At 44.4% G+C, this 24,741-nt stretch overlaps 1 protein-coding gene across 1 annotated transcript in view; it reads left to right on the forward strand.

Moving 5' to 3' along the window:
* The first annotated feature begins 1,522 nt into the window (after nt 1–1,522).
* TOP1 (DNA topoisomerase I) overlaps nt 1,523–24,741 on the forward strand; it is a 69,631-nt gene continuing 46,412 nt past the window's right edge. The window contains exons 1-2 of the mRNA XM_075438604.1: nt 1,523–1,717; nt 2,361–2,385. Of these exons, the coding sequence (XP_075294719.1) occupies nt 1,685–1,717; nt 2,361–2,385 (58 nt within the window). The 5' untranslated portion in view covers nt 1,523–1,684. The remainder of the gene's footprint in view (nt 1,718–2,360; nt 2,386–24,741) is intronic.

Genomic DNA, 24,741 nt, shown 5'->3' on the forward strand with positions numbered 1-24,741 from the left:
TGTAAAGAAGCTGAGGAAAGGTACAGTCTGTGTTGCAGCACAGGATGGAAGCTCCAAGCAGACTGGAGGCAGCCCTGTGAGACATGTACCAGCCATGCATACTAAATCTGCCATTTAGTACACTGGAAAGAAAAGCCCTTCAGTAGAGCTGCTGCAGAACAGCAATAAACGTCTTCAGATTTGGATTGGGGCAGGGGAGTGTTGTTCCAGCGAAGTACCTGATTCATTCTCACATTAGCTAAAAGAAAATAAAGCTTTTGTTTCCTTTTTATCCTGTTTTTTCGTGAGAGAGAAAGTTACAGGGCCTATCTACGCTGGAAGAAAAATCTTGCTGGCTGATCGTTCTTTAAAGCAGAAAGCTCTTATTTGCGATGCACCCTTGCTGTCCTTGACTTTAACAAGGCAAGTCAGCCCAAACCTACCCACTCCGCATCGCTCCTTAGCACCACTCGTATCCGAATGCAGGGCAGTTGCACAGCGCCTGGCACAACGGAATCCCTGCGTGGGAACTGCGGCTCCAGCCCGACGCAGCCCCGTGGGCAGGCAAGTAACGTGCGGTCAGCCCGCGGGACGGATCCGCACACCGAGCTCGGCTCCTTCCCTGCCAAAGAGAACCGACGGCTGCATCATTTTGTAACAACGCTCGAAATCACACTGCGCGTCAGACCGGTCGTGCTTACGCGGGTTTTGTAGGAGCGTGACTCAGCCGAGCCCGCGGAGCCGGCCTAAGGCACCGGCCTGAGGCACCGGCTCGGGGGCAGGCGCAGCCCCGGTGGAGTCCCCCAGCCCGGACACCACCGCCCGCGCCCCTCAGCCCTGCCTGGCACTGACCAGGGCGGCAGAGGCCTGGCCGTAGTCGGCCGCCGGGTGCCGTGAGGAGACGGCCCGCCCTGCCTCACGGTTAGCTCGGGGGCAGGTGTGGGGCAGGCCTGCCAGGCCCCGAGGGCCCCCAAGGAAACCCGGCGGCCCGTTTCTTCAGCAGGGGCCGTGGGGCCCGGCAGGGCGCTCACCATATCCCCGTGCCGGTGACCACGGGGACCCGGGGGGACGCAGCCCGACACAGCCGCCCGCCCCTTGGGCGCCGCCATGTTGCCCTGGCAGGGCGGGGCTGGGGCTGCGGGGCTTGGGATGCAAATACAGGCTGCGGGGCGGGATGGGGCGCATGCGCACTGCGCGGGCGGTGGGGCACCGGTTCTTACACAATGCACCGGGTTCCTTCGGCGGTGGGGCGGGGTTGAGTATGTAAATGACGGCTGGCTTTTGCCGTGCGATTGGAGAAGAGGGAGGAAAAGGCGGGTCCGGATATGCAAAGCACGAGCAGGCGCAGGGCGCGCGGGAGGGGGCGAGCGGGTCGGTTGCGTTCGGAGGACGCACGCGGGCGGGGCGTGGCCCGTATGCAAATCCCGCTGGCGCTCGCGCCGGGAGGGGGAGTTGGTCGGATGCAAATAATCGACTACTGTTTCGTAGCGTTCCACCTAACCCCGCATTGGCCCCGCCCCGCCTATAAAAGGCCCCGCGCCTGCGCAGTGCGCTGAAATGAGGACTTAGTCTGTTACGCAACCGCGGCGGAGCCAGGCGCTGCGCTCTCCTTCGCGTCCAGGCTCTGCGCGTCCCCGGCGGCGCGACTCTCCCCGGCGCTCCTCTCCTCCCGCTTAGCTCCGTGAGGCCTCCCGCGCCCTCCGGCATGAGCGGGGACCAGCTGCACAACGATTCCCAGGTGAGCGCCCTTTCACCGCCGGCGGGGGCCCGCTCCCGGGGGACCCCGGCCTCTGGCCACCGGGGCCGCGGGGTCTTTACTTGCCCTCAGGGTCGGCCCTGGGGGCCTGGCTGACACACCCCCCCCTCCCTTTACACCCTTTGAGGGGAGACGTGCCCTGCTGCTCCCCCTGCCTGCCCCCGCCGGGGGTGGCCCGCTCGTCTGGGGAGAGAGCCCTGTCAGTCCGGCCTGTCCCCCCCTCGGTGTGCTGGGGTGCCGCCATGCACCGAGCCCCCGCCCCGGGCCCCGTTTCTGCCCAGATGGGGGGAGGTAGGGGAGAGGGGGTTGGTGTGTGACCCTCTGCCTGGGAGAAGGGGAGGGGGGCGGCCGGCTCCCCTCGGTGGGGGGGAGGGGGGGTCACCCCAGGAGCTGTGCGGGGGACGGTTCACCCCGCGGCCCCCCCTCGCCCGCCGCGAGGGGCACCTTCTGCATCGCGCTGGTCGTTTCTCATTTGATTTTTAATTCCCATAAAAATGAGAATGAAGGAAGGAGGGGGGAAATCCAGCGCCACCCCCCCCCCCCAAAAAAAAAAAAAAAAAAAAAATTAAAATCCCCCGTCGGGCCGGCGTTGCTGACGGTCTCTCCCTGTCTGCTCTCCCCGCAGATCGAGGCGGATTTCCGAGCGAACGGTGAGTGTGGCCCCGGCGCTCCCCTCGCCTCGCCCGGCCGCGCCGCGCCGCGCCGGCCGCGCAGACATGGCGTCCCAGAGACTAAGTCCCGGCTCCGCGCTCACCGGCCCCATTGTTCCCATCGAGCTGCCAAAAGCCGCCCCTTCCCGGCCGCCTCGGCCCCCCCCGGCCCCCGCTGCCGCTAGTGGGGGCTCCGGAGGCCCCCGACCCGAGCCCATCGGCTCTCCCGGGGTCTCCTTTGGGCCCCGATTCCTCCCTGGAAAGTCGCCTTGTCGACGGTCGGGACTTAGTCTCTGCGCCATTTTCTTTTTCTCCTCTCTTCTGTGTGGCTTTCTCTGCTTCTCCTCCTCCCCGAGCTGCCGGAGAGGAGCCTTCCACAGAGGCACCGGGCGGCGATCCCCGGCCCCCAGCCCCTCTTTAGCAGAGGGGAAAGCAAAGTTTTTGACTAAAATAAATCCCCGAGCCTTTTTTTTAATCGCAGCCTCCCTCCCCCCACTGCTCCCCGTCTCTGTTCCTTTCAGGGAATTCCTCCCTTCCCCTAAAATGAAAGGTGATTGCAACATGTTGCTCTTTAAAAGAAGCTGCTGCATCCATTTTAAGATCAGTCTTATTTCTTTCCTTGCTATTTAATTGTTGTAACTTCACCTGGTTGGGTGGGGCTTTTTAATTAAAATTAAAGCCCACATTAAAAAAAAAATATCAGTGTAGACAATTCCAGAAAGGTAGACAGCATCACTTCAGAAAGTTTGCAAGCTAACTGTTCATTTTGTTCAGAAACATGAGTCCTGTGATTTTATATATATGTATATGGTTATATATGAATTATATACGCCTATGTGTGTCTATATATCTATATCCATATAGATGTTCATACAGAATACTCTTTTTTAATCAGCCTGATGGCTGCTAACTTTTCATGATCGTTTATTCATTTTTCTAGTAAGTAAGCTAATTGCAATCCCCCCTTCAGTTAGTAGGTGTCAAATTGGAGGGCTTAAGCAGGGTGGAGGGGAGCTGAGGACATACGACCTCGCTTTGTGTGTATGTGTTATTGTCATTTTGGGATGTGTAAGGAGCTCTGAGCTGGCCTCTGACTGGTGAGGTGGTAGAGGACAGAAAGAAATGGTTGAAGATACCTGCTTGACTGATAGTTATACTGATTTTTAGCATGCTTCTCTGGATGATGTCCATGTGCCTGGTTGCTTTGTAGGCTACTGCGTGTAAATATTTACAAATCTACCTTGCCATGCACCTTTCTTTCTGTCAGTTCATTGGAATGTAATTGTGTGTGTGCAATAGGAGCAGGCTGCAGTGAATATGCAGTTTTTAAACTTTTATTTCCATTCTGAATCTATGGTAGGGCTCTGCACCCTTTTTTCTGTACAAGAATTATTCGTAGTGGATTTCCCAAGAAGTGCAGGAGGAACTCGTGAAGCAAGTTAAATATAAGCGTGTATTTGAATACTCATAGCCTTCTTATGCTGGGAAATCCTTCCTTCAGGGTCATCTTTATTTAGGGAGAAGTACTCACTGGTCAGCTTCAGGGGAAACGATGCGTATCTGACCTTTCCACTCCAGCTTCTAGCAAACCTCTTAAAAGGAATTTTGTCCTCCATTGTGACCATGTGCTGTTTTATCCTTTTAGGAGTTTTAGGCATACAGCACTTAAAACTTCTACATTATTTATTTCTGCCGTGTGTTGGAGGAATTCAGTACAGAAATTCAAAGTAGGACACCTTGATGGAAAAACTGAATTCCTGGTAAATCAAGCACACCCAGCAAATTCATACCAGTGTAGGTATCGACACCCTTTTCCTCCTATTGTAATTATTTGGTGGCGGTTGTGTAACATCATTGTGACTGATTGGAGGCCCCTAAAATCCAAAATCCTTTTCAGTGCTGAAAGGTGCATGTAACCCTGTTAGTCTCATTAAAGGAATAATTCTGAACAGACACTGTCCCCTCTGAACTTGTGACCAGGACTGATCTTCCTGAAAATGTGTCACCTCTGCTTCCTCCCAGTCTTATTTCCTCTACACAGGAGTTCTTTGCACTTCTGTGTCGGGAATTGTCACGCGCAGATCCCAGAACAGTGGTTCTCGTTGAGGCGTAGCAGTGAGGCTCTAGCTCTTATATTCTTGTTTTGATCTTATTTAGTGGCAAAGATTAGGACTAAGTGGTAGGAATCTTTTTTTTCCCCCAGATGTTTAGAATTCGTTTGTACTTTGATTATTGTTAGGCAGCACTTAACAGCAGAGATAGTCTCCTTTTAGACTGCCTTTCCTCTTTACATTTGGGTGTAGTGAAGTTTTTCTGGGGGCTGGTACTGACTCACTCTGAATGTTGAACATACCAGCAGTAAACATTTTTGTTAATAAAGGATGTTTTGGGTGACTTCTTGATAGTGTATCAGTAATAGAGCAGCTTAAGCACTTTGAAGCTTCCTGTTGTTACTAGTGTTCCTATCTGGGTCAATGGACATACTACCTCGGGTGGCGATCACTCAGGTTGTGGCAGCTGGAGTAAGGTGGGTGGAGGTGGATCTGCTAGCCCATTGCAGGTCACCAAGGAGCACCCTGGTTGCAGCTGAGAACTTGGATCTGCTTACACCCCCCGTTTCATTGATAGCAGGGGTAGTGTTAGGTATGAGAGAGGATGCCAGCAGTAAATACGTGTTCCTGGCTATTTCTTGTTGTTAAATAGCCAGATCACTCTAAGCAAGAGTGTCCTGGGCAAATTCCAACTTGGGTAATTGCATTCCGTCTCAACATCCAGATTCTCCCTCCTGTTTAATTTGGCCATAGTGGGTATTTTTTTTTCACCTTCACTGTATTTTTAGTATCAGTACGCGCTGCAAAGAATTTTCCATGTTCAGTCCTAGCAGTGCCTGTTTGCAAACCATCCTGAGAACGATACTGTGCTGAAACAGCGAGCCTTTTTTGCAAGTAACATCCTTGCAGTCTTCAGCTATGTAGAAGGGAAATAGTAGTCCAAAACTGTCATTTCCAAGTACAGCTTGGTCATTGAAAATCACCCCTTCATAGATGTGAATGTTGATTCACTACTGTGTACTGAGGGAATCATTCTGTTTGTGTTTTTTTTTCCTCACTTGGTAAAATTGCAGATCAGATGCAAAAGCTGTTCAGATTCTACTGAGTTTTGCCTTTAAGAGCTTTGTTATTAAGGTTGAAGGTAACAACCTCTTACTACTGAGGGCAATGTTGAGACTAAAAGCAGTTTATCTTGACTTTCAGTTCTCCCATTGTGTTTGCAGAGTGCAGTAGATAAAAATTACTTTTGTTTGCAAAATAATCAAATTGCATTCCAAAGCAACTAAATTCCACTAACTGCTGTTAGTGTCTTGGCTGTTCATCCGCTTGTGATCAGAACTTCTGTAAAATCCAGCACTGTTCTGTGTTGACAGTGAAGACATCAGCCTAACTAGTGGGTTGAGAGGAAGAAAAACAGAGGAAGGTTAACTTGACCAATAATGTTAAAATGCAGTTTGAGGCAAGTGTCACTCGTATAAGCATTATGGTTTATTAACAGGAGTCAAGTGTGAATTTGATTATCCAGTGTCATAGAGATGGCTTCTGGAAGTCAGACACGCATGAAGGAGGGGCTTGCTTTAACAGTGAATTTTTTGGGGGAAAGAAGAAAGCCTTACTGCTGCAGCATCTTATCAGAAACTGGCAGGTTTTTTGTGTTGGCTTGAGTGCTTATATGGCACCTCTGTATATACTGGGGTGAAGATATGAAAGGGAGTGAGCAAGAGGGAAAGTTTACATTAAATAGCAAGAGTGCTGAACAAATGCCTTACGAGTTACAGAATTTCATCGCGTTTTGTGTTTTGCATTAAATTCATGTTTCATGTCTGATGGGGCTGCACATGTGGAAGGTGGGAGTGATTTGAATGGTAACAAACTGAAAAGCAACATAACGGCGATCCTGAAGATTTTTCGATGGTTGTGAAACAATCTGTTGGAGACCAAATTTGTTCTTCCTTGCTGCTGCTTTGCTGGTGCCTTCTGGGTGAGTGAGAGTTCTTTGAAGGAGAGCAGGGCCACGTCTGACATAGGGCTCTGTGTTCCTCAGCGCTGCTGTTAGAGTCACTGTACTGAACAAACCTCATGGAGTTAGGAAGCTCCTGTGCTCTGTCTGTGGCTTGTGCACGTCAGGGCGAAACTGTCTTTTAAGTTCCCTGGGAGCATGAGTGCATTTAAATGTCAAATGTTTGGCAGGGGATCCAAAATACAAAAGGTAGTTAACAGTACGTAGATGCAGATTGCTATCTCCGCTGAAAATTTCCTTTCCCTTTTTTGTGATAAGTGGAGACGTGAATCCTGAAGAATGTAATTTGTTCCTTCCAACACAAGCCTCTTGAGTCACTCCCTGCCTTCACTTCCAGGCTGCAGTGCTGGGTGATGAGCCTGATCTGTAAGAAGCGCTGCCCACAGCCTCAGAACAATACTTGGGATAGTTTTAAGTCTGAAACCACTTAGCTTTTGTATTTTAGAAGTGTTTAACGTCAGACACCAGTCTCTGCAAAATTTCTTACTTTGGTTTTCGCATAGATTGCTGTGAACATGTTGAAAATCAGTTGCAGGTCTTGCAGCATGCGACTGTAGCTTTGCTTTAGGAATCTTCAGACGGTTACAAGTGAGAGTACTCTGAAGTGAATTGATCATTTCTGACACCTCTCAGAAATGTAAATAAATGTATTGTTGGTAAGCTGCTCTTAAATATCATGTGCTAGATAAGTTTACATCTGTTTTCCCCGCAGTAGCCTCAGAAGGGCTTTACTAAGGACCTTGAGGTCTGTTGTGTTAATTGTTCTGACACATTCAGCGTTCAGGTTAAAACTTAATGGGTGTCTTTTGGGAGTGGGGAATTGAATGCTTTTCTGTTAGCTGCGGCCAACTTTTGTTTTTGTTAAAACTCAGTAGAATTACCTAAATGTGCTGGGAGATGTGTTTGGGGGGTTAATGGCCTGTGTGCTTGCTACTTCTAGCAGATTTTCTGAAGATGTTTTTCCTTTTACTGCAGTGTTAAGCAATATCTGTTATTAACATGCTATCAGGGCTACTTTGTTTACTTTGTGAAACATGAAAAAATTTTAACCAGGGGACCAGTGTAACTGTGGTTTTTTAAATTACTTCACCTAAATTAGGCACACAGCTCATAAACATGATCGAACACAAACTCAGATTTAATTTCATTTACAAGTGTGTCTTCAGATATTTGTTAGATAGTTCATTGAATTCCAAACTCCTGAGTTGTGCTGTCAGCAGAAACTGCAATAATATGTAATTATAGCAAGTACTTAACATCTCATTGACTCAAATTCTTCTGTTAATGATTTCACTGGATTCCTGTTGAAGTAATACCTGCTGAAATAGCACAAGCCACTACCCGATTAGAGAGAGGCTCCGGGTCAGATTCTTACTAGTGTTGTAAATCGGTGTAGTTCTGCTAAAATCAGCGGAGCTCTGGCAGCGTATCTGAGTTTTTGTTACTGGACTGCAGGGATGGGCTTTGATGATATAGCTACTATTGAAGAAAATGAGAATTTAACATAAGAAATCGGTGCAGATATTTTTTCTGTGGCTTTTGAAGGTGGGATAGCTTCTCTTTCAAGTCTGCTTGAGCTGACTGTGGTAATATAATTTCTCATATCCTTGCAAGACATGCAGTCATTCAGTAATATTTATTGGGTTATTAAATTGAATTGCCTTTGCAGCTGCTAGTTTTGTAGAAACTGCCCCAAGTTTTATAGAAAACATGGGAGCAAAATACTATTTAGCATTATGTATTTTGCTCTTGCCTACAGTTTTGAAGGATTATGTCTTAGGTTTCCAAATCTGAGAGAGGATATTTGTTGTAGAAATCTGTGTTTATGACCTTGCTGTTCTGGGGTGTTGCGTTTGACTGAGACAGCAGCGCATGACAAATATGCCCAGCCATACCTTCTCCCTGTGTGTGACTATCTGTTCTGAGCTGTTTAGCACTGTCAGCGTTTAAATATGTATCATCATTAGATTTCAAAATGCTTCCTCCCGTTAACAGAACAGGAGAAGGGCATGGACTTGCTGTTGTTTCAGCAGTGAGTATGCTGCTGACCTGCTCTTCTGAAAGAACAGCAAGAAAACCAGTTTAAAACCCAGTTCTTGGCTACAGTAGGATTATTACTTTTAAACAGTATTTCCGGTTACTGCTGTCCTTACTCTGGTATTAACTGTCTGCTCTAGGGAGCTCCCACCGCATGTGCCTCTGGTGGCTTCCACTGCCTGTCACTGGTTGAATATTGGAATTAATACACTGTTGAAGTGCTGTTCTGGGCAGAGCAGAGCCTTTTCTGCTGCAGACTCCTGCTATTTAGTAGTTCAGTTGAACAAGTTGTAGTAGTTTCCCAGTGTATGTGAGACTACAGTATTTTTAGCACAGTATTTGTTCAAAATGTCCTGGGTGATAAAAATACTAAATAGTTTCAGTGGATTTAATCAGATTTATAGTTACAAATATTTTCATCTTGAATGCTGGCTTTTTAAACTAATGATGATAGAGTGAACATCTTCTGGTGTCACAGTGGGAGTTAGGATGTTTGGAAGGTGATGTGAAAAGAAAGGGTGAAGTTAATTTTGTATTCTTGTGACCTGCGAGGTATAAAGAGCTGTTGAAAGTTACTGTTGACTTGAGAAACGTAAGTGTACATGCATATTTTCAAGTTTAAATTTGATTTCTAAATTTGGCTTCTGTAGCTACTCGACTGATGTACAAGTGAGAGCCCCAGATCTGAGGACGAAAGTGGAGAGGATGGAGCTGCAGTCAGTATTTCTGAAACTTGTTCTTTTGTGACACCTACTTAGCATCAATGATTCTCAGACTTCTTTGAGATAAGTGTTTTAGTAAACCTCAGTCTGTGTTGCAGTGTCAGCAGGAGTGGTGATATGAAATACAGTTTTGTTCCAGTCCTTGCAATAACAGTGTTCTGGGAGATCCTCCAGCACAACTGGTGGAGATCAGACGGTGCTTTTGGGGAAGTGGGACACCTTGGCAATTAGTTCCCTGTTAATAGCTAATGATAGGGATGGAGTCCTGTAATAAGGAAAAAGTGAGTAGAAGAGGGACAGTGGTTCAAATAAGAATTGCCTCACAGATTTGCTGGAGTCTTACCACAGAGTTCTAGTGATGTTTTCCGTCATCTCAAGGCCTGTTTGTCTGCTAGAATAACATACTCTGCACAAGAAAGAAGAAAAGGCCAGACAGCTCTTGTGAATACTGTGTCTGATACTGTTGCTTCACCCTGGGGAAGTTTCTTTTGTTACTTAGGTCTCAATAGCTTCACTTGAGGATGGTCGCAGGAGTAGTTCAGTACAGACAATTAACTTGTACTGACAGCTGCTGTGTTTCAAAACTGCCAGTTCCAACATGACGGAGTCACAAGGACGGGCAGCACTGAGTGTGCTTTACTCCTGTCTTGGAAAGCTTTGGAGGTGGGGGCTGGAAAATGTCTGAAAGGCATATCTTGATGGGATGGGGGCAGTGCAAGCTCAAAGATGGGAGGCATAGCAGGAAAGTTGGCGTGTGTGCTTGTCATTCAGCCTCAGCAGGCAATACCTCATCACAAAAAACAACCTGTGTCTCCACCTGAAGTACTTCAATCCCTTTTTAAGTTGGAAGATGGTAGCTTCTGAAATCGGGATGACTGCAGGGTAAAGAGGGGCAGCATCACGCCATTGGGAAATTGTTTTATTAGAATGCTCCCGTCAGAGCCAGAAGTTGCTTCTGACAAATCCTCTGATGGGTAGATCTTTTTGGATTCCTTATCAGTATTTTTGACATGAATGTATTTGTTCCTGTTCACAAGCTTACCATATGCTTTGTGCAGTTGTGAGCTGTGTGGGTGTGCATGTATGTATTTTTATCATACCTTCATCAGAGAAGGGTTTTTTTTAGGGAGTGCTTCAAAGTCAAAGGCTTCCTTCTCTCACGGTAGTGCTGACCCTCATGGTGCCCACCAAAAGATGATTTGCTTCATTGTCATCCTGCCCAACATAGATGGTTGCGTGTTAAAGACAGATGGCCATTCGTGGAATTGGGTGCTGCGGCAGAGTGATTCTGCAGCTGGCTGTATCTTCCCATGGCTGAAGAGAGATGGATTTCTGCCTCAGGAGAGCTTGGAGTTTACTTGAAGCTCCCCTAAAATGTTTTGACCGGTCTGTGTAACTCACCTTTGGCTAGGTCGTGTCTGTGTCCATTAAAGACATGCTCCATGTGAGGATGTAGTAGCTGAGTGCCTGTTACGTCTCATCAGCTGCAGTGTACAGCCGACTTAGTCTCTTACAGACACATAGTATTTAGCGGATAGTACAACTTTATTTGGGGGAGGAACACTCTTACATTCTCGATGATGGCATAGTTCTTATTCTTCAAAATGTCCCTTTTTCTCCCATAATGTTGTTTTTCAAAGATTTTCTAAAAATAAGACCCTGGTGACTTTTACTACTTACTGTTCATTTTGAAATAGCAATCATTGATTTGCATAGTCTTACTAATTTTTGTAGCGAGCGTCAGGGACCTCAGTAGTAGAGCATTTTGCTGTATTAGGGAATAAATGATAGGAACAAATGCAAAACGAGGTCTCATGTCGAGTGTGGATGGGACTGCATACAGCTTGTCCTGTGTGAAACCCACTGGGCTAATGCCTGAGCACTATTTGTCTCACTGTTGTGGAATGCATTTTACCAAATGCTTTGTAATTTCTGAAGTGTTTGGCTTACTTCACTACTCAGTGCATACTGCATGGGATGGAAAATTGTCTTGCTTCCATCCAAATGTCTTGTCAGTTTGGTGCGGCTAGAAGATGTGTGGCAGTGTCTAAATGAAATAATGTCAAGAATTTTTAAGAATAATTTTTAAAGACATTGACCAGAGGCCTGGCTTCATGGTAAAAAGTCAAGCAAATAATGAACAGGAATGGAGCAATATTGAAGTACAGATAGCTTTTTAATTTTTCTTGGCATTTGTCACTTTGATCTGTTGCCTAACACTGCTTTTGACACATGAGAATATGAACTTGTAGAGTGTTATCCAGAACGCTGTTGCTTCTTTTATTTGTCACTTTTCTTCTGTATACATTTTCAATTTGAACGACATGTAGTAGTTTTTCCTTTGTGTGTAACATGGAGTAGATGACCTGTGTTTTACGGCCAGGGCGATGTACTTTAGTTGAACTTTTTATTGATGGCAATGTATTACAGCTCAAGGTTTATATTCCAGTATTTGAACAAGGGCCAGACTTGTCAAACAGGTGCTCGTCTTCCTCTGAGGTTGCAGTTTCTTGTTTTGGAGAGGTGACCTCAAAAGACCTTTTAGGGGAGAGAGAGTGGGGGGAAAAGTGGGCTCTCACCTTCTGTGTTTTTTTGCCTTTGAAATATGGTTTCTGTTGTAGATTGCTAAGTATCTGGAGGTAGAGTTGAGAAACATGTAGTGGTCTTCTAACTGAAATGCAGAGGTTTCTGGAGCTCAGGTAGCACAGAGGCTTCTATTTTTGTGGTCTGTAAGCAGAGTTTTAGGAGGAGAAAAGTACAGGTGGTGGCAGGGGACACCTTGGATAGGACGGCCAGATAGGAGGGCCGTCTTCCTTCATCTGCTCCACAGTGATGCAAGCGGATGGAGTTCTTTCTGTCCTTGGGGAAATTAGTAGCCAAGTAACTTCGCAATTCTTATTCCAGCTTCTGGTTTTGTGTGGTCTTGCCTTGTCAGCTATCAGCATGGTCTGTGTTGCTTAATGCTGTTGTCAGGCTATGTGAATGGTTGAATATGAAGAGAGAATCTTTTGAAGCTGAAGGCAAGTAGTGCTGGGGAGGGTCCTTCTATGGTACATGGATGCTATGCCTGGGATTAAGGTCCTTTGTGGTACACATTGTTATCCTGTCCTAAGGCCGTATTGTTTAAACAGGCAACACAGTGGGGGAGGAGGGAGTACTATGCTCCTCTCAGAGGTGGAGAAAGAAGAACAGATTTGGAGTAATTTCTTCCAGCACAGAAATAGATGTGGCTAGGAGTAAGATTCAACTCCAACTTGGACTTAGTTTTTTTTTTAATTCTCTCTCCAGCTGAAGACTGAGGTGCTTAGCAAAGGGCAGTACAAAATAAAGAAAAAGGAGCCTCTGCAGCTTTAGCATATGTTGTGATTTTTGTCTTAAATGTGGAAATCATCTCAGGAGCTAAAGCATCCATTTTTTTCTGTGGTACTAAATTATTTCACAAACACTACAATGTTGCATGCTGGGTTTTGCAGTTAGTGAAATTACTGGATTTACAGTAGGGATCTCAGTGGTTTCCTGGTCTGTGCGGGGTTCCGGTGTCAAGTACTTTACAGGTTGGTCTCTTGCATCATACATGCCTTGGTATGAGAGGCTTCTGACTATGTCTTGAGCAATAGGAAGAGCATATTATGTCTTCTGCCAGTTTGTGAATGCTAGCAAGTGTGTGAGTAAGATCAATTTTTGGAGAGATAAAACAGCTGGGAGGGGTAGGTACCGGTTTTAACTTGCCTCAGAAGGTACACTTACAAGTTAGACGAGCACTCTCCATTCTAATCTAGGCTTTTGGGAAACTGGGAGCAGGAGCTCTTTGGAGATCCGTGTGAGGGTATGATTCATTGCAACACAAGCAGCATGTACAAAATGGAGGGATGGAGTAGGACTAGTGACGTACTCTGAGGTTTGTAGTCTAAAGTTAATGACCACCAGATGGGGAATTAAAGGCTGTCTGCTCTTCTTTTGAGGACCGAGAATGCCATTGAGACTGTTAAAATGTGCTGTATCTGTAGTAATGCTTCTTGTGCACAGGAAGACCCTTTAAGTCTGGATCAAAGTCAGCTTTCCTACTGGTGTTTCTGCTTGACGCTAAGATTTTAGCACTGGTTTTGACTGAAAGTTGGGTACCTTCAGTTTAGTAAAAGTGCACCTCAGGGATAAAGAGCAAAAAGTCTTGAGTGCTTTCTGGCAGTAGGAAAAGTAAAGTGCAAGTTGTGTTCCTTGCCAAGTGTAAATTTCCAGATCCAGAGGCAATAGGTTCATGTTGCTACAAATACAATGCAAGAGATGAACTCTTAACAACAGTGACCTTGATTAACTTCTGCAGTGTTGCCCAGTCCTGTTGTAGGTGTCATTGATCCATCTTTTTAGTAAACAAACACTGGCACAAATCAGAGTCAGGATATCAGTGCTGTTAACTCTGATATTTGCAAGTTGTCGTACCGGAGCTGAGTAGGTGTTTGGGTTACTTCGCCTTGCTCCAGCAGGCTGGAACATCTTTCCAGCTGTCCAGAACACCTTTGGATGTGAATGTGGATAACATGCAATTTTCAAGAGCCTTTTTCACTTTTGCTTTCTTACATCTTCCTGTGTTCTTCCTACTCCAAAACCAGGAAGCCTCTCAGAGGAGCTAGCATCTTGTCTGAGTCAGAATATCATAGCTGTGTATGTCACCTGCGCTTCATTAGGGAAGCATGAGCAAGCTGTCTTTGAAATACCTGGTTTTATGAGTAGATAGTCATCTTACTTTAAAGTTACTGCTCTCTGGAGTTCTGGTAGCTGTCAAATGATGTTTTTCTTTTATCATCAAATAGGCTTATTCAGCATCACTTGTATCTAAAGGAAGCTCCTCCCTAGGTTTTAGACTGTTCTCATCATCTAGATACAGAGGAAAGTACAGCTTGGCATTTGATGCTCTACACTTGGCTTTCGCTGTCAGCATGTGATCTTGGGAGAGCCCAGCACTGTGTAGTGTGCTTTACCCCATTCTGTGGCTTGTCTTGGAGTGGATGGAGATTGCAGCTAGCAATAAGGTGACTATCCTAGTAATTTAATTCTTAGATTAAATCTTAGGCAAAAGGCAGAAGCACTTGATGGGTCCATGAGTTTCTTGTTTCATAAATGAAGGTGTAAAGCTGTCATTCTTCAGCTTGTTTTCAAGCATTGCCTTCTGTCTGACATGTTTGCCCCGTCCCTCCTGCCCAGCCCTGTTGCTGAGACTCTTATCTAGTGATGCATAATCTTCAGTTTATGGTTTTGCTGTCCATCATTGCCAAAGCGTGAGCTCGTCTATGTAGAGGAGAAAGTGAATTTGTTGTTGAACCATAGCCTAAGTTAAAATACTCTGGTTTTCTCTGTTGTAAGTAGGCCTCTTACAGCACTCACCTGGTACAATATTTGCCTCTTTCAGGAATCTGATAGATTTTTTTTTTTTCCCCCCTTCAAAGCTGCTGGTGCTGTCTTTGCACACCAACTGAATCTGATCTGCATGCAGTTTAGCAAGCAGGTGACGTTTGGTGTAGACAGCAGGGACAGCTAGTTCAGAAGGTGGGTTGGATCCCCTAGGAACTGAGCTGTGCTTGGGCTTTGCCCGTAGCTCATCAGGGTACTTGGTTAGAATGAGAAACAATACTAATGCTGGCCATATTTCTGAAGGATTGGGAGGTTTAGTGAGTCTTTGTGTACTGAAGTTGAAGTGTGTCTTTTAAAACAGATTCCTTTATAGAGAATGAAGCTGTGAAGCATTGTTTTGTGAAATAAGTCCCCTGTAGCTGTATTTCCCAAGAACATGAAACAGTGTTCAAAACAGATGTGAGCCTCTTATTAATGGCAGAATTAGTTTGGTTTTAATTTAACTTCTTGTGTTTTTTTCTCTCTTTTTGTAAATACCTCACCCATCCACCCAAGCATAGGACCCTAATGCTCAGACTCTAATCCAGACTAAGAAACTTTAAATCCCAAAGGGAGCCGGTTACCCTGTAGTTCGAGTCCTCTTTGCATAACAACAGTGTGTTTGTGTATTGCGAGGGCCGTTGAGCTGGGGAAAGGAACACTTCTCAGTTTCGTTTTTGTAGAGAAGTCCTAGGGGAGAACCTACTGGCTTGCACGTGGCCAATATTTACTTCTTGAATGGAGCTGAAATAAATATGCTGTTTGATTTCCCCCCCCCCCCCCCCCAGCTGAATTTTTATAGTGTCTTTTTGTGTGTATTAACAGTTTAATCTTAGCAGAGCTCTGGAATTAGTCTTTGGCAATTAGCTCTATAGGAGAAAAAAAAGCCCTCGCTTTAGTTGTTTTTCCCCAATACTGAGAGAAGGATTTTTGAAAAAAAAATGAAGTATATGGAGTACAAACAAGTAGAATGGTGATTTTTATCATAGATGCTTCAGAGACTGCAAAGGTAAGTTTTCTGCTAGTTGTCCGTTCAGACAAGGTCTGGTATACAAAGGGCTTTCTTCTAAGCGTCCATGACGTGTTTGAAGACTTAAAAATGAATGCAAATTTATGTTGTTCTAGGTTTCTCATAGGTCTCTCATTTCCTTGTTCTGAGTCAGTATCATTTGGTCAGCGTCAGTGAGGCTTGCCCAGTTCTTCATCTCATAAGCTCTTTCTTAAATCTTAACTGTCTCCTCCCCATCACTGCCAGGTATCCAGATAGAGTTATTAGGCAGTGTAGTTAGTGCTTTGCTAACTACAGGCATGTGATTTCCCAAATCCGGTGACCCGAATGGGTTTGTTTGCGTACAGAACTAAATTCATATCGAATGACTTGAGGAGATGGGTACTCCAAAAAGGCATCAGTACAGAAGTAGGTTGTCAAACGTCTTTATACACCAAGAATCCAATTATGCTTCCTCCCTCTTGGTCACTACAGTTTTCCCTTGCACTTAAACCAGAATTACTCTCATACGTCGGGTGTGCATGTGGTTCATAAAGCAACTTCTGATGCACCCCTTGATGGAACAAATGCTGGACTTGACATTAACTGCACACTCTTTGCTGCAGCAAAGTTAGATTTTTCTGAGAATGTGATGCTTGGTATTAACAAATTGTCTCCTTGTTTTACTTGTCCATGGTTATTGCTTTCATTTTAAAAAAAATTCTAGTTTCTGTATCAGGGTAGCTGTCTTACTGTAAAGTGCTAGCAGACAAGATTCCAGTGCTTGTCACAGAGACTGTAGTGGCAGAAAGTATCTTGTTTTATATTTTAATCTCAAAGTAGCTGGTACTTTAAAGTCTCTTGTGGTGAAAACCTCTGTTGAACCGTTTTTCTGGTCGTAGATCCTTTCTTGAGCAGAGGCTACTGAACTGTTTCACCTCTTAGAGATGCAAACAGATGTCCTTAGGAAACAAAGTTGAACTTAGTTGTCTCAAATGAGTTTGGGGTATTTAGTACATCATCACAAGAAGAGAAATGCTACTGTTACAAGCTGTTACTTAGCTTTCATTTTTATTATGCTTTTTTCGAGGAATATCTTGATCTGTCTATGCAGCTTCTTAGTTTTGGAGATGGCATGCGAAGCTAAGTATCCTGTGTTGTTGACTGAGTTTTCAGAGTAGGTTATTCATTAGTTCTTTCTTATGGTGTTAGGGCTATTTGTCTCATAGTTTCCCCACTTACAGGCTTTACTTAGTACTACCCCAATGCATTAACGAAAGCTTAAGGTTCCGGTGTTTCAGTATCTGATAGTATCAGGTAAAAGGTGATCACAGGTCACAGTTGTGATCACAGGGAAGAGGGAGGGTTTCTTCTGGGCTGCTAGGGACTGGAGTACAGGGAGTAAGATAATTGGTAGCTGTAAACGGATCCAAGTTCAAAAGTAAATTGGTACACTTTAAAACTTGCAAAATACCATTGCTCAAATTCGTGCAAACTCAGACAGGTTAAATGTATTCAGGTACTGCTGTTTTGAAAGCACCTGGGGCTTCTGTGCTCTTTTGGGTAAAGCAGAACTTGCTCTGAAGAGCGTGAGCGTTGCTTTCTGCTGCTGGGTACCTGGATGGTGCTTCCACTCCCAGAAGTGGTTTTGTCCAGCACGGGCTTGAAATACTTGGAAGAGGGAGGACAGGAGGGAGCAGCACAGCTGCTGCTCTGGGCTGTTTGCGTAGGAGCAAATTACTACATCAGCTGGAGTGGCTACAGCTTTCAGGGTGTATTAGTCCTTCAAGTAAAATTAATAATTTTAACAGATGTATTGATTTGAGTTTGACTCTACTAAGAACCATAACAACCTTTTAAAAATTTGTCTCAACATATATAAAACCGGCACCCAAGAAGCTTTTAAAAATAGTTTTTCCTAGCCTTTACAGTTGAATCATTCAGGAATAAATTATCAGATTGTAAATAGTGTTAGGTGTTCCTCTTGTTTTTTTTGCCTATTTCTGCTGCTGAATAATCAAGTGGAAAGAAATATTTCTTAATTTTTCCTTTGGAATACTCCTGATAGTAAGCTATGTAACTTGTTTTTCTCATTTGGAGTTGTATTAAGGAGGAATAACAAAGTCTTGAATCCCTGTTGTTGCTTGTGTAGCGCTCATGCGTTTTTGAGCATGTGTCTAACCCTCTCACCAACCAACCTCTTAAAATATTTAAATAATGTTAGGTTTCATGTTCAGAAAACTTGAAAAATAGGGAGTGTGATCACGTTGCAGTAGTTATAAAGCACAGCAGCTGATATGATGAAGTCATTAGTTAAGCACTTGGAGTTTGAAGTGCAGTGGTAAATGAACAGTTGATGACTCTGCACCTGCAGCATGTTTCCTTCACTTTGAGCAGCTCATTTAGTGACTGTGATAGTGGAAGCCATTTGAAAGCTGAAAAAAGAAAGCTAACTTTTCACACGTAGTTATTTCTGCATAGGTAAAGAAAGGACTACTCTTAAAATTGGAGAAGAGGTAACCAGAAGCAATTGTTTCAGTTCGATTTCCAAGGAATATGCTTGCTTTCTTTTAATAGACTTTAGACGTGAAACAAGTTAAGTACATGTTTTTCTCCCCTTCATAAGTCTCATTGAAGGCAGATGTGAATGTTGTGTAAGGTGGAATCTGAAAATGTTGGCTGTGCGTTTAACAAAATTTGACTTCTAGCCAAAGATGCAAGTCATTAGTTTTTTTTTAAAAAAACACAAACACCAAAACAAAAAAAAACCCCAATACAAAAAAAAAAATCCAGCAAAAATCCTCACCAAACTGATAATGTATTATGTGGAGCTTTTTTAATTAAAGTTGGGAGTTTATTATGCATATTAAAGTAACCACAGCATGTTAATCTGCATTAACAGGTTACATTTTATATTCAGGTATCTGTATCTGTATCTGTGTGATTTTTACAGTTACCAGCCAGTGAGACTTGACCTGGATTTAACAAAATAAACAGATTGCAGGTACATAACAAGATTAAAATCAGTGACTTAAAGTAACATTTCATGTCTGCTGATGTAAAGTGAAGACTTCCAGTGGAACCTCGTACACCATGTCTAGGAGCTGTAACAAGTCACTTGAGTATTAGAATCGTAGCCTTATTTTAAAACTCACTTTTAAAGCTACTGTGACCTACACTGCTGAGGTGGTGCTTCTTTCAAAGTCCTCTGTCCCTTCCTTGGAGAATACTGAGGAGTACGGTAGGAAGTGCAGAAATCTCAACTGTCATTAAACATTTACCTTTGGTTTACTTTCTTGTGTGTTTTACCTGGAATCGGGTTTCTTCTTGTATGCTAATTGCGGTACTGTCCCCTTAAGGCAGGGGAGTTGCATTCCCTCCCGGGTCTGAGAGTGGCACTTGCGGCAAAGCAGGCTCCAGTGATGAGACGCTTGCAGACAGCCGCTGGAATTAGCCTGGCATGGGTGAGCGATCACTTAACTCGCCCAGTGGGGACAGAGGTGAAATCTGGCTGTAGCCATCCCGTGTAGCCCTATACTTGAAAGAAGAGATTGTAGATAGAAAAAAAAAAACAACCCAAACCACTAACTGGAATCGGTGTGGGAGTTGCTCTTACAGTGAGGAGGCAGCTTGAGTGTGATTAAAAATAAGTGCCTGGTCTTCTGAAACAAACTTTTTATAAGACTTTGGCCATGCTTTCCCCATCGATTCAGCTTAGTAGGCATGCTATTAAACAAGTAGTAGGAGAACCATCTGACTCCAGCACGTAAAACAGCGGTACTTCTTGGCAGCGGTGATTTAAGGCTTGTACCAACCATTTTTCTGTCTTGCAGACTCAGTTTATACTCTTAATACTGAGGATTGCAGAGGCCTTCTGTTGTTCCCAAGAGTGCTGCATCTTCAAGTCTTCCCTTCCTACAGCAAGCAGGAGACCAGCACTGGCCAAAGCCACATCGTGTTGTTAAGGGATGGTTAATAAAAGGCTTTGAACGAAAGCCATTAGAGCCTCTCGTCTGAGGATGCTGAGCACAGCCCATACCACTCCCATGTGTATAAGCTCTGTGTGATCCTGACTACTGACAGGAGGCTGGTCGTTGACTGCTGCAAGAGAAGCATTTCGGTGCAACTGCTTTTTTTTAATATTCTGTAAAATTTTTGCTTGGTGGGAGCCCTTGTTCTGGGTCAAACCCAGGATAGTCGAACATGCCAGCCCTGTCCTCGTGTGTTGGTGTGAATACAGGCTCTGTGTGAGCTACTCTTGAGACATCTCTCTTGCGCTGAGGAAGTGTCAGGATTTCAGGGAGTCTTTATGAGCTGCTTTTTAGTGAATCCAAAAATCCAAATGATTTACACAGCCAGCAAGGGAAAATGTTTTTCTAGTTGATGTCATTGCAGTGTAATTATTCCTGACAACACAACAGTTTTCCTGTTGACTAGTGCAGTTCTTAGATCTGAAACTTTTCTTCTGATGTCCCAAAATAATAACAATCTCTTTGTTAATATAGCTGAAGTTTCTGTTATCCTCTCTAAGGACTAGGAATTATAGTTGTTTGCCCCTATTTTCTCCTGATTCACCTGTCTTGAAAGTTTGCATGCAGTAAGCAGCTGTTGACTTTGCATCACAAATTGTGTTGTTTGCACCTTTCTAATGATGGTATAAAGAGCGGCTGGAGGCGGAAAAACCTTCTGGTAGGGGCACTGACTCAGTCTACGGATGGAGTACAGTACATGAAGTGCTCTGCCAGCAGTGTGAATTTGTCAGAGATTGCAGCAGCAGATCTTCTTTGCTCTTGACCCAGTCTACTGAATTAACTCTGAAAGCTGTTCCCTGGGCAATTCTTTGTCAAAAACCTCCAGGAGATGATTCAGCCCTCCTACCTGTGACAGCAATGCAGGCAGGAGCAGAGTCACTGCACCCCTTGCTTGAGGTCTAGGCTGGATTCTTACGCTACAGTTGAGCATAAGCTGGGGTTCTTCCAGCTATGAAGCAACCAAAAAGCAAGTGTCTCTGGTGTAAGTGTGCTTGGTGGCTGAGCAAAAGTGAGGGTTTCAATCCACCCTGGCTTTCACATCCTCTTGAGAGGGATTGATGAAGAGCAGTGTGTGGTCCCAAAAATTCTGCAGCCCAGCTTGCTAGCCAGGAACTCCTGAAGGAAAAAGATTCCTGCGAACCAGAAAAATAAGGGTTAAGTGAACCATTTACTTTGGGTTATGTTGAAATAACAGATAGGTTATCTTCTGCAGCCTCTGATAGCTCCGAAGTCTAAACATGACTGTAACGTTGCAGTCACCCTGCTGCAGCAAAAACTTTGGAGAACCAGGGCAGAAGGGAGCAGAGGCAGGAGTGCTTCTGGTCTTGCTCCTGAGCGACTGGTGAGTGACCCTGGGCAGTACTTTTTGTCTCTGGTGAGGTGTGTACGTCCCTCGGTGTGGTGCGTATATCCCTGCCTTTTTCCCTTCGCGAGAGAAGATAGTGACAGCACTGCGTGATGGCTTCTGTGCTAAGCCTTGGATCTGTGCTAAAGGTTTGTTGCTTTCTAACTCTGAAAAGGGGATTAGTCCTCTCTGCATTATCTATTTGAATGCCCTTAAATTTTACCTCCTTTCACAATTTGAAACTAGGTTCACACTCCTGGATGCTAGGCTGGTTTGTGAACAAGTGTCCAGACTTTCTCGGGAGTCTGTCCTTCCTGCTGTGCTGGTTGTGTTAACTGCATTTTGCACAGTGGGGAGGAAACGGGTGCAAATTTGGAAAAGCCTGAGACGAGATGCTCTAGTAAGAATTGTTTGGTGTTAGTGACTCTAAAAGATATCCACAGGGAACCTACCCGTAACTACTTCTTTATGCAAAATTTTTTTTCCCAGAGCTGATTGGTGAAAGCTATCCCCCCTGAACAACGTTGACTTTATATACTCCTGTGCCCTCCAGGGTCTCAGTTCTGTATATATATGTGTATTAGCAAATTGGAGTACAGATCTATTTCCCTTGAGTGTAAGGCTTTTGAAACCAGACAGGTGACGAAGCTCAAGCTTGTGGCTGTCCTTTGTTCGCTCTTACCTTTTGCTTTTTGGATCTGGTTGTGATATTCAGATACAGATAGAGCTGGCTTTGAAAAGGGTCGTTGCTGCGACAGTCACCTAGCTTTCCACATTTCTTTCTGTTGGGACGCCTTCACTGGCTGTGGAAAGTATTTCTGGGCTAGTTTGAGGTGGGAGAAGGAGGAATAAGCGCTTACGGAAAGCAAGGTGGTTGCTGGACATGACAACAGCTAGAAGCAAAGTGGGCGTATACCATATAAACTTGCACATGCTTCCAGCACAGCTCTATTTCTGAAGTGTTCTGGAGCTTTCCTGCAGTCCACGGTGCTCCCTGCGTGGATTTTTCCCTAGGTCCTGCTCTCCACCTAATCCTGGCCTCCTGATGTGTCGAGATGTGGTGGGCCATAGCTTTCAAAACTTGAGGCAAAAGTGTATCTTCAGTTTTGCTGCTACTTTAAAGATGTACATGCAGTGCACAACTTTGGTTATTCATGGGGGTGTAGATTCATAAAGCAACAGGAAAAAAATTGCTGAAACTATTCCTGCCCTGGTAAGGGAAGAGCATTAGCGTGCAAGGTTCTCAAATTGTGAATGGAGGAGGCTATGGAAAGTACTTCTGCTCATAAAATGGTGTAATCTTATGAGAATAAATATCACTAGGGACAAGAACAGGGTTGCTTTTGTCTTACTTGCTGAAGAGGCTGCTCTGGACTTTTCTCTCTTCCGTGCCACCATGGCAGCATTTCAAGCTGTACCCTGATGCTGTTCCTCTCCCTGAAGTTTTAACTTGCTGTTCTGTTTTATTCCGCTTTGTTAGGGGAAACATACTAACGGGTTTCAGTCTCTTGACTCTTATTTATACAATGACAGGAGAATGTTTTACATCTTGGGAATCCCTGGAAACACATGTTTCTGTTCACATAGAACTTTTTTTTTGTTTTGAATGCAAATAATGAATTGAAACTTCATTGTTGCCTCTTGGTTGGGAGCCCTTTGGCATGTGTAAGAAGCAGCTATTAATTTAGCCTTTCTGTACTGATCAAACATGTACTTTCATGCTTTATAAGGCTTCCTCAGTCTTGTCCTTTGTGTAGTATTGTCTGCTGCAGTTCTGCTTGCAGTGATTTTTATACATTTGTTGCACAGCGACTAAGATCTGCTGCAGAATAGGCGTATGTGAACATGCCACCTTTCAGAAGAGGGGATGTGAAAGGCAGTGATAAGTCATTAAACTTGCTGCTGCTGTCTACACTGTTCGTCGTTTTGCTACAAAATGCTTGCATTGTAGTTTCTTAAGGTCAGCATCCCTTTATACCACATAGCTATCTGAATTACTTAAGCATTAAGTACCCACAGGGTATTAGATACTTCCACAGCAGGTGAAAAAACAAGGTGCACAGAAAATAAGCAATTAATCCAGAGTGGCAGAAAAAAAATTTGAAGAAGGGCTCAAAACATGTGCACTGAAGAGTATCTGTCCTTTTCTTTCTGAATGGGCTCTTGCAGCACACCTTGCTTGCCTAGCCAGCTTCTGCAGGTTGGTTTAGATGGATGAAGTGCTGGCAATGACATTTGCTTCAGGTTAACTTCATGTCCCAGAGGCTTCAGTCACACAAGATAGGAATGATCAGTCTGTGGGGTTTTTTGTGGCCCTCGTAAGCTATCCATGATAACCTTTTAACGTTTGGGACGGGTAAATGAATGTACAGCTTAGGTTGCAGACTCGGTCCTGTGCCTGCCGTGCTCTCTCACTGTTGGCAGTTCTGTCACATTGTTTACCTCTCTTCCTTAGATTGAAGTTGCCACCGGGTTTCGGTGGAGCAGAAGGTGCGTTGATCTTGTTTTGCGAACTGTTTGTGTTTTTGAAAAGCTGCGTAAGATCCTCGCTTGTATAATAAAACTTTGCAGGAGAATAAGTGGAACCTCTCAAGAAATTGGTAGGAGCTATTGTAAAGGACAAAGAGCGACTCAAGACAGTCTGTCTGTCTAGCTAGCTATCTTGATGCATTGCCAAGTAATTCCACAGGTTTCTTCCTTTTGCTCTGTTCAACAGTGAGGAATACAGGGCCTCCAAATAACAAGGTCAATGAAGAATGCAGTAACTAAGGGGTCTGTCTTGTTCTAAAGTCAAGCTTCCCAGCACAATCCTTTTAAGGGAAAAGACATATCTATCTGTCCCTGTAGTATCTTTTGCCTCAAATAACTGTTGAAGTGCGGAGAGGGGTTGTAAGGTCATTAGTTTCAGTCTGTTTCTATCTACAGTACTAAGTTTTCAAGCTTTGGTAGAATTGGATAGCATAGCCTGGGAGTTCAGCCTCGGAGTAACTATAGCCTGGAAAATAGGTTGACTCAAATCTATTCAGTGATGATGTATTTCTTTATTTGAACCCTTAGAAAAAGGAAGAATGCACTCTGGTGGAGTCTTACTTTTAGTAATATAGTTCCTGCCTTAGAAGGGGTAAATGGCTTGGTTATTTTGCTGTACCTTTCTGGGCTCCCATTTCATGAAGCTTTTACACCCCCTGCCATTTCTTTCCTTGTGTGATTGAAAAGTGAATGACTGAGGATCGAATTTTCACAACCAAGAGCTGCTTTTTGTGGTTTCCTTGTGTTTAGTCAAAATTAATTTAGTTGTTTTGCAGTAAACTATAAAACTCCGATTATATTCTGGTGTATGGAGGGAAATGGTGAGCGCTGTGGAAGTGTCAGCATCCCTGAATTGGTGCACCTGAAGTGAAATAAGTTTGTGATAGCACAGTAACTGTATGTCATTGAATTTGATTTCAAGAAGGATTTTAAGGATTTAGAAATAGCATTCTGTAGCAAGGTTGGTTGTGGAGGTGTCTTCAACACTGGTTGAGTGTCAGCTTGCGTTTGAAAGGTGTGTCTGTGCCGGTAAGTGTGGCACTGGGAAGGAGGAAGCAGAAGCCCGGCAGTATGGTTTCAGTACGGCTGTAGTTTCGTTCCTTTCTTGACACCTACTGAAAATGCAGGTCCTGCTGCTTTTATTGAATTTCATGCTTAGGTTATCGGGGATTCAAATCACAGCCTGAAGTGTTTCAGTCACGCTCATTTCAGGATTCCAAATGTTTTGCAGTCAGCTATTGGAGAAAT

The sequence above is a fragment of the Opisthocomus hoazin genome, chromosome 18, assembly GCF_030867145.1.
Source record: "Opisthocomus hoazin isolate bOpiHoa1 chromosome 18, bOpiHoa1.hap1, whole genome shotgun sequence".
Lineage (NCBI taxonomy): Eukaryota > Metazoa > Chordata > Aves > Opisthocomiformes > Opisthocomidae > Opisthocomus > Opisthocomus hoazin.